Source organism: Mycetomoellerius zeteki, unplaced genomic scaffold (genome assembly GCF_001594055.1).
Source record: "Mycetomoellerius zeteki isolate Tzet28-1 unplaced genomic scaffold, Tzet1.0 scaffold94, whole genome shotgun sequence".
NCBI lineage: Eukaryota > Metazoa > Arthropoda > Insecta > Hymenoptera > Formicidae > Mycetomoellerius > Mycetomoellerius zeteki.
In genome coordinates, this window is record NW_017257979.1 from 733,814 (window position 1) to 744,652 (window position 10,839).

At 31.1% G+C, this 10,839-nt stretch overlaps 1 protein-coding gene across 1 annotated transcript in view; it reads right to left on the reverse strand.

Annotated features, from left to right (window-relative positions):
• The window catches only part of LOC108730585 (neurexin-3), a 132,837-nt gene that overhangs the window by 42,801 nt on the left and 79,197 nt on the right, over positions 1-10,839 (reverse strand). Inside the window, exons 9-13 of the mRNA XM_018460361.1 lie at positions 10,164-10,356; positions 6,889-7,080; positions 6,042-6,185; positions 5,590-5,807; positions 2,333-2,441 (exon numbers count right to left, since the gene is read on the reverse strand). Coding sequence (XP_018315863.1) covers positions 2,333-2,441; positions 5,590-5,807; positions 6,042-6,185; positions 6,889-7,080; positions 10,164-10,356 — 856 coding nt within the window. The remainder of the gene's footprint in view (positions 1-2,332; positions 2,442-5,589; positions 5,808-6,041; positions 6,186-6,888; positions 7,081-10,163; positions 10,357-10,839) is intronic.

Here is a 10,839-nt window from a genome sequence, read left to right on the forward strand (position 1 = left end):
GGATTTCGAAATACGATATTGCTCCCTTGCGTGGGTTCGCCTTGCGGCTGGAAGTTCGAACATGCGCATGCATATACGATGTATAAGGATCCTTCGAGCTGGTGCAATCGATGCGACGTGTAAAGTACCACCGCTTCGAAATGTCATGACAGGGAAACTCTCCTCCTTCGAAATTTGCAATGCGCCAAGATTTATCGCTAAGAAAAGAAATTACTCTGCGCCTCGTATAATAACCTTCTTTTGATATTTAACTTGCCATATTAATGTAAAATTGATTTATACAAGATTATTTTATGCTAAGTGCATTATCTTCATTGCACGTTTAATAATCAATTTTGAATTAACTTTTCTTTGATGGAGATAATTTTAATCTTTAAGTTATAAATGACTAAAAACGAGAAGTCTGTAATTCACAAGATAGGAAAGAGAGATTCATTTTCAACAAAAAAAAAGCTCTTTTTGTTGCTTATTAAGATTCAGTTTTAACTCATGCTTTAGAACTACGTAAACTTAATAATGTTAATCGGGTTTAAAATAACTTCTTCTTTACGATCCCAAAATATAATTTTAAAAATTGAAATAAAGCATCGAATTTTTAAATGTCTAAAACAGTGATTTATATACGCAGATTTTCTTTTTACTGCAATGTGGAAAAAAAGTGAAGCAAATGCACTTTGCGAAAGATGGGAGAGGAAGTAATTATTTTGAAGTAAAAGCATGATACAAGAGAAAAAGAGAAAGATAAAGAGAGAAAGCATATCCTGCATGGTAAAAGCATAAAGTAAAAAATGGAAGCAAAATAAAAGCATGAAGCATAAGAGAGCAATCTCGAATGAATAGTCTTTTGATTTTGTAATAAAACGACCATTTGTGTTGTATTTTAAAGCAAAACCCATTACGCTATCCTGATAGCATATCAATAGCTCTATAATAAAAGTTTTTTTTATCTTTATTGTATTTGCTGTAATCACAATTGTAAAAGCGGTCTCTTGCTTAAAGAATAAACGAGTTCTTTGATATTCTTTGTACAAATAAGCACTAGCTTCATTTTACGCTTACAATTTATTGTCGCCAAATTGAGAAGTGTATTTTAAACTATCATAATACTATGAAAAGTTAATATGGAAATTCTAATTTTCCCGAAGCATAATTCGCTTTTACGCTCATTAAGAATTCAGGTTTAATTACGAGGCGACTTTAAACCGCGTGTAAAAGCTTTAGCAGAAAGGAGAAAACGGTCTATTGATTACCATAAAAGCAAAGCTACTATCATCCGTATTTAGAGTGAACATGTAAGAGCATCAATTAAATAGACTTCTTCTATCTTAAGTAATGTTATTGAAAAAACAATTAATTATTGTTCTTAATGTTTATTAAACCATGTATTATCTTAAAATATCATTTACAACAAAAATAAAAAGTTAATTAACAATCAATAATAAATAAAAAATCAAAACTTCTAGTTTTTGTTTCAACTTAATACCTAATGTAGAAATATTGTTCATGCATGGAAATTGATATACTTTTGGCACTTTCTATTTCTTGCTGTTTTTCTTTCTTTCGTCAATGTTCTGAAATAGAATCGTCTTTTTCATCTCGCTATTTCTCACACCTTGCGATCAGAGACGCCACTTGCACTGCAGCAGCACGAAACCAATCAACTGTTTGCATCTGGTACCGACATACAATTTGCTGCATTTTGCACAGCGTCCTGTTCCCATAATAATGTAGTTCGTGTCTAAATTAATCGACTTTTCTTTCAATTTCTAATACTTTGTCACATTTTACGTTCCACTATCTCATAAATTAATTTCAGCGATGAAACTATATTATAAATATTGCCGTATTTTCATTGGTTCAACTTGTTTTGAAGATTTTAGAATATTGATACAGAAATGCAAAGGATTAAATGCATATTCTGTCGAAAATACGTCCAATAATATGTTCAATGATTTGTAGCAAGAGCTTTTTTAATTTAAAAATACCAACGTTTATTCAAGACTAAAATTAATTTAAATAGCACGGGGCAGACGTCATTAATTTTGCAGTTATATACGTAAATAAAGCTTCATGTGAAAGAAATTATTTTACATTTTCAATTTATCTTGCACGAAATCATTCATTTCTCGATATTACCATGATTTTAACACTCTATACAAAACGCACGTTCCGCATCAATAAACCGCTTTATGAGTTTTGAAATCTCGTCCCACGAAAATACGCATTGTGTATACAACGATGTAATTTGTTGGCTTTAATAACGTATATGTTTCTCTGGAATATATATTTCAGTCGCTATTGCATATAGTGTTATCATTATAGATATACATACCTCGTATTGCTGTATCATCATCGATCTGGAATTTGAGTAAATTGAATCGTCTGGAGAATTTTAGCGTATGCCACAAGTCATCATTAAGACCTTGCCCAGTTGTCAATAACTGAAATAAAAGAATATCTGTTAAATCTTAATTGCATCCTTTAATTAAAAGCTTTCTTCCTCTTTTTTTTTCTTTTTCTTTTTCGAACATAAGTACCTTATTGCACTATACCGATTTTATAAGAAAATTTTTAAAGTAATTGTAGATTTTTGTGAATAAAATTTAATAATTATAATATTGGTATAAAAAAAATTCTTCTCTTTTTTCATTTTGTTTTTTTTTATTTACTTTTTAAGAATTTACTGAAACAAAGTCGGTTGATACGCGTATGAGTAGCGAGGTTTCCAATTTTTATTGCATTTTTGCAGCGTCGTGTAGCAATAGGTTTAACGCTATCGATAAACCACCTCTATGAGATGCCCGTCATTTGGTCAAGTCTCATAAATCCAAGCAACTCGTCACTATCTAGCACAGTCCTCCATTGCAATATACGATATCACTCGTTGTGTGACACCTGACGCACGTTTGTCATCTAACGTCATCTATGCATTGCCGCTATTGCCGTTGAAAATTATTATTATCACAAGTACTAATTCATCATTCAATTCGTGTCAATCGCTAAAAATATATGATCTGTATTTAGTACGCACTAGAAGTTTAAAAATAGTTTACTATCAAATTTCCATTCAGAAGAAATTAATTTTAACTTTCATCGGAGTTTTTGTGAGTAAAACGAAATGTGCGTTACATGATAAATTGATCTGATAAACTGGATTGTATTTTTATGGAGTTATTCTTTTCTTCGAAACTTTTCTAGCTTTATTTAAAACAAAATCAAGCTCTGCATCAAGTGGAAAATTTAACTTTATGTGATGTAAAACATTGTAATATATGTGTGTTATATATTTATATAACTTTTAAAATTATATGAAATTACTGAGGAAAGATTTCATCAGAGTACATTTCATGTATATTTTTCAAATTTATGTACAATGTTATTAAAAACAACTATACCACTAAATAACTGCTTTAATAACTGGGACACAAACAATGCGCCTATAATTTTTTTTACTTCTTTTTCAACGCAGATTAAATAGGCACAGTTGAATAATGTAATTAAAATTGAAATAATAGAATGGAAAAATAGAATAGTTGAGTAAATGTAATAATTCTTTTTGTAATAAAAGTAACAGTATAATATCTCAATTAATGAAGTACTTACTTTATCATTATAATTTATACAATACTCTCGCCAATAAAAAGAGTTAATAATTTATCGAAAATCACAGATAATCTCGCGGTCGAGAAAAGCTCGCGGTTCGAAGCCACCGCGATAGAAATCTTCGTTGAAACGTTCTCCAACTTCCCAGGAACTTCGTGGAAATCTGGTTTTCCGTAGACTAATCGTCGAGCGTCGCATTATCGTATCAATTATTCCGTCCAATTAACGAGTCCGTGTAGGTACAGAGATTGAAACATTACCGTAAATTACTGTACGCCTTGTACGCTCGTGCTTATACGCGTGTACTTGTAGATCTGCACGTTGGCTCTTCATTCACGCGCGATACGAGAGTTCCAAATGACTTCGACCCAAGATTGTTAATCCCAGATTAACGCAACACCTATTTAATATCCACAATAATAATGCCATAGTTGGGTCACTGCTTCCCAACTAATTCTCCTCAACGCTTAGCTTAGACGATCCATAATTTCGAGACAGAATTCGGAATTATGTTCGGTATATAATTTTATCAAATTAGAAATTTAATTATCAGTGTAAAAACAATTTGTGTTATATTAATTGTATGTATATTTAAATTATAATTATGTATATAAACCTGCATCCAATTCTTTTTTTCCGTATCTTGTTATTGTTAAATAAATCAATGGTAAACATAACATGTAATATTTCAGAATATAATATTTGAGAATTATATGTATTCGTAAAGGCTAATGTAAGAGAACAAAAGAAAAAGAGACAAAAAAATAAATTGTACATTTATGCATCATCTAATAAAATAGCTACGAAATTGAATCGGCCGATTTACTGTTCGTTCGACCGAAAGCGTCGCGATTGCAGAATTGCTTATGTATTTCTACGTATATACGGATGGTACAAGGGAGGAATGGAGTGTTGGAGACTGCGTGAACGAGAGGTTGCAGGATGCATTCAGAAATGCATTTGGCTCCCGGGAAAACGATCGATGGAGCAGCACAGACGCTCCTCGCGACCTTGAGATAATACGCTTGCTAATTCTTAAAAATTTAACGAAAATTCATTAATTGTGTCTGAAATAAGATATTTTATAATAATAAAAAAGAGTTTTTTTGGAGTTGCTATGTACTCAACATGACAGTTATTAAAAATGCTTGAATATTTTACTTCATATAATTTTATTTTATTAAATTTTTGTGTCTTCTCAATCTTTCCTATCCTAGAATAGCATTATTTTCAAAAAATGTAAAAAGTTCCTAAATGTTAAGTAGGTAATATATTGTATTTAGTTATAAAATCTTTTCTATCACATTGCTAAAAGGGAGTTAATGTAGCAAAGCGTGAAAATCATTGCACGTCATCTTATACTTCGGGAGCAATTGCCGAGAGTACGTTTTATGCGTCCAACATTTCCGTCAAAAAGAATATTCCGTTACATGGAGATGAGAGCCGCCAGCCGTTTACTTGGCGGATGTTGCTGCGGGTGACGTATTAAGTTAACGTCATGACGTCGTTCGCAACGAGAGAACGATCTACGTCAACTATATCGGGACGACGCTCAGCATCGGAGATGCTTCGGGAATGTAAATCCTCATGGACCACGCGAGGCCCCTTAACTTCTGAGCGGATGCTCGTTGACGTTAAGTAGATCGAATTTGTCCGAGATAAATCCAATATCTTATCTTTTCAACAACGCGTCCGTATTTATAATAAGATTTGTTTAAATAACATTTATAATAAAACGTTTACAAAAAAAATCTGGCAATATATTCCGATCTAATATTATGTTAAATTAAAAGTCGGAGAAGTTTGTCGAAAAGACATGAAACAATAATTAATTCAAACAAAATCGTATTTAAAGTTTACGTATTTAATGATATTTAAAAGTCTATTGTATTTCACTTCCAAGGAAATATAAATATGTATAGAGATTCAGAACTATAAGTTTCCTTATTTCGCAAATAATATAGCTGAGCAATTTAATAATCTTACCTTTTCTCGGTCTCCGATATGAATCAGCATATGTGCCTTGCCCTCGTCTAAATAAATCTGCAAGCGATCAGCGCTGTTCTCAAAGCTAGTCGCTAATAGAAGGCCGCGCGGTCTCGTCGTTTTGAATCGCACGACAATTTCCTCCGCCTGTGTTCTGGAGTCCTCCGGCATTAATGCCGTCATTTGTTGCGTGCCATTCAGATGCAATGTTGACGCATCTGCAATAAGAAGCACAATAACTTGTTACTAAAAATTCATAAATTATAAATGTTCGCGAAACTCATTCAGCTTTAAGATACATAAATTGTCTTGAACTTGTCGGATTATTTAATGATTAAGTTTTAAGTCTAAATAATTTATTGTAGAAGCACACATATCAGAGGCTTGTCTTTTCGTTTTGAAATATCGAACCACTTTGAAAAAACCGTAATTAAATATAAGTATATTTTCACCTTTGCCACAGGTAGGTCCTGTGAAAGACGTGTTAGTGCAATCGCAGTGAAATCGATTCCACCCTTCAAGGCAAATGCTACGGTGCATACACGGATTCGAAGAACAATGCGAGGCTTGCATGTGACATGCGGGTCTTACTGCACCTGTAAAATACATGCACAATCGTGAAATATTATATTAAAGATTTAATCAACTTAATGCAAACAAGAGTATATCAATAATATTTATAATTTAATTTTTCATTTATTTTTTATTTAAAAGTTTCAACAATAGAAATTAGCAAAATTTTTATGCATTTTGTCAAAAGCGCATTTTTTTATTATTATAATAATTAAAAATATATATGATCGTATATTTGATCAGCAAATTGGAAAAAAATATAATAATTAAATATCACCCTTACCAGACGTATTGCACAACCTACTTTTTTCCAATAATAAAAAAATTGTATCTCCACTCGCCCTGTATAAATATTAGTAGTATCACACGCCGCAGGATGTTTTTAGTAACAAATAGTTAACAAACATGGTTATCTCGTATAGGACAGAATAATATTTGGTTTCAACAGTAACTATGGTTTAATTGTTACTTTAATTATGTTATTTCAGATCTGTCTTACATTCTGCTCAAATAAACGTGTTATATTGATTTAAAGACATTAAATTTGTAATTAAATATCGATAAATAATAAATAATAAAATCTAGAAAAATAATTTTATAACTGTTACGTAGATTCCGTACTACTTTTCGAAATTGATTACGAATCGTTATTCTTTTTTGGTTAAGATCTTTTGAGATGGTTTCCTTATCATCTTAGGAATAAATATTAAAATTCAATTCGCTTACCCGAATCTTGTTGCTGCGCATATCCCGCGATGTCTATTGGATTTCCATTAATGACGAGATCTCTCATACATCCCACGTAGCCTTGTCGAAGGGCGCCCGTCCACAAAACGGGTGGAACAGTTAAAGGCGCAAAAGGTGCGCCCACACCACCGATATATAACAAGCCATCCAAGTCTAATTGCGTGGAATCTCCTGCCATTAAATTAATTGCATTATTAATATATGTTGGAAAACTATATTACAGTTTTTATATATTACAATTGGAAATTTATCTAAATATCTAATATATGTACAAGTATATGTATTTATTTAAATATTTAAAATAGTACGTAAATTGTTGTGCATCATTCGATATGACGTAATCTTAAAAAAGTATAGAATAAATTATAATTAAGAAAAATTAATTTAAAAAATCAAAAATTTTTGAAGCTTTGTATGAAAAATTTTAATTATTTTCAATAATCATCGGAACAGAGCAAATAATGAATAAAAATTTATCGAAAATCTAACAATCTATGTAGCATGTCGTTCATATTTAGCGTGCACGATAAATCAATTAAGACTGGCATTTAATAAATTGTAAAAATGTATACACTGTGACACAAACATCGATGTTTAATTAATAATGATCTCGAACTTTTCTGGAGGGTAAAATAAATTAGGGTTTTCGATGTTTTCTGACATCATTGTCTAAAACTTATTTTCAATATATTTTGATATATTGAAACTTTTATACTTTAAGAAAAAATATACAATAATATAGATATAATATAGAAAGCAATAAATCTAAAATTTAATACTTCTGACATATCTACACCCCACATACCTTTTCTTATATTTGTTCCCCTTGTTCGCGAATGTAGATTTTGTTTTCCTTTATACCGCGGTTAAACAAATTATTTCGTATGAAATTTGAAAGCCAAAGATCTTTTTCTACGCTCAGCAGTGATCCGCGTTATTTGCTCGCGGTTTTACAAGGGCGCAAGGACGGAATTGCTTCAAGGTACGTTGGTATGATTCAAAGGAGAGTTTTGTTGGAGAATTAACCGTCCGTGTAATTCGGCTAACCGCGACAGGCTCTAGTCGTGGTAAGATGAAAACGGTGACAGTCTGACTAAAGTTGTAAATTTATCTCGCGAATGTTCGGTGAGAGAGAACAGAAAGAGAGAGAGAGAGAGAGAGAGAGAGAGAGACAAATATATGTATAAATAAATAGATAGAAAGAAACGGAGAAATTTATTACGTTTCAGAACAATTTCCTCAAACAACAAAATTCAATATAATCTACTATGTAATGAATAAAACGTGGCAAATAAACCAATTAATAAAGTAGGTTATCGGACATGTGTGTTTAATTAACATATATATTTTATATATCTAATAATTTCATATTCCTTTATTATTTAATATTAATAATTTAATATTCCTTTATGGCGTATTAATGCTGTTGCTAAAAAATAGCATAAAAATTTTCTAACTTGATATTTGATTCAAAAGATTATTTTAAATATAAAAATATATTATTGAATTTGATTTTTAACATGTAGTAGGTAATAGTAAATTATTCGTATTAGTCTGGATGAAAAAAATTGAGAGAAAAACATAAAAGGATAGAGTGTAGAGAAAAGTTGCTGATGAGCGGCAGAATTAACAGAAAAGCGGAAACAAACGGATAACTTAGTCCTTCGCTCGGCAAATTTCAGAAAAAAAAAAGGTAGGTATTACTGTCCTACACTGTTCTGTATGTAATGTAGTTAACAATTTATTATCTGTTAATTAATGACTCTAGACAGTCAGTCGGGTCAGGCAAAAATTGACGTTACCAGAAAGTTATTGTTAAAAATATTAAAATATGCGTGTATATGCATTTTATGGAACAGAAAAAATTTAATTATTCAATTCAGTCGGATAGATGTTTTATTGAAATATGTAATTGAAAAAGTGAACTATGTATCATCGTCGTATAATGCATGCTTTTTTTCTAAATACGATGTTATTTCAATTACGGGAATATGCGTATACATACACATACCATATTTGTTGCATTTGAAATATGCGTGGATATACAAGCTGATGTCCTGGATTTATCGGATATCTTTCTCGTTATATAGATTTTATGATTAAATTGAAATAAACGTTTTCTGTCTAAATACATATGTCATAACACTTATTGTTTTTGTGTAGTTAATAATTAAAAATAATGGTTCTTTCTAATACTCTATGGATTAAGATTTAGATATTTTATTTTATATAAAATATAGATTAATAAATTAAAGTGTATACTAAAAGTTTTTTTGTTTTATCATTTGTTAATTAATATTTTTATTTTTTAAGCAATCTTCCTATCTTGCTATTGATATCATATACTGGATTTTCAAGTTCATTAAATTTTTTTCTTTAAAAAAGTCAGTGACTGTAAGTACCTACTACACAGTAACATCTTCAGCAAGCTAAGTCACCGTTATCTGCGGGAGAATATATGAATCCTTGCTGTCTCAATGAAATTCTTTTTATCATTTTTGCGGTATCGTTTACGTGTTTGTGGCCGTACATACGTAGTGCTTTATCACTTAGTCGCGGTGCGGTGAGTAAATTCTGGACACACCGCGGTCCACCGACATAAACGGTGAGCTGAGCGAGCCGAGCCACTCATAATTCAGAGTTACACGCTCGAGGACACTTATCTGCCAGACCGGGTTAGACACTTTATGTATATGGTGAGATAGCTCTTTTTGAAAAACTGCTATTGCACGCATAAATACCCTGCGATAGGCATCGATAATTTATCGATAGTACAGTTTGCGTTTTAAGAGCGATATTAGTTCTTTTTCCGAAAATATAATTTTATAAGATAATTGGATATAAATAATTATTAATCCAAGATCATTTGATTTTTTCATGTATCATCTGAGATGTCTTCACAATCAAAATTATTATTAACACAATATATTGTATATTATTAATTATTTTCCGATTTAGTAATATTTGAGAACATTATGGATATGAATTTAATCACAATTTTCTGGAAAAAGAAAATATATATCTATACAAAATACGCAGCGATCATGGTGTAGACAGTTGCGTGGCTGCTCCAATTCAAATCTACCCAGCAGAATACAATCTACATTACGAAATAGTACTACTACTATTTTTTCATATCAATATTATCTTCTTATACAATTATAATTACCATACACGTTTTCTATTTAAAAAAATTTTTTCATATGTATTTTGACAAGATAAGGTCAGATAGAAAAGACTATATTCTTCATTACCTGGCGTACGAAACTCGACTATGTTGCTGTCGACAGTAACTCGAATTTCTCTCTCAACTCTTCTTAGGACAACGTCGTGCCAGGTGCCATCATCCACACGTGTCTTTGATGATTTTACTTTAACGGAGCCGCTCCCGAGATCGGCGTGCGTATAAAGATATCCGCCAAGAATCTCGAAAGCAAACAGATCTTCCTGTAATAAATGAAAACGATCCATTTATTACGATTTTGCCACTTCAACGTAAAGTAAACCATTTTCGTGTGCACACAAGTTTTCTACAAATACGTCAACGTATTTACTTTTACTATTTGATAGATTTTCAAGTGAAAATTTATTTAATTGATAAATGGTATTAACAATTTGACAAATTATATTTAGGTATATTTTGTATAAAAAAGAAGTAGAATAGAAGTGTTTTTTTTTTAATATTTAGTGAATTGTAGCCAAACATGAGATTTGTATTTTTCATCTATGTTTAAAATAAAGGACGCTTATTGTCGTAATTTATTGAGTTTCTGTTATTCTGGATAGATGGATGAAGATATATTACGTCGGCGTATCGTTGGTGTTAATGGGATTACGAGTAAATGAAGATGTATTGGCTTAAATTTACTAACCATCGAAAAAGACTTGTCAACTTTGGTAAATAACGTTTGATAAATATCATTAGAGCGG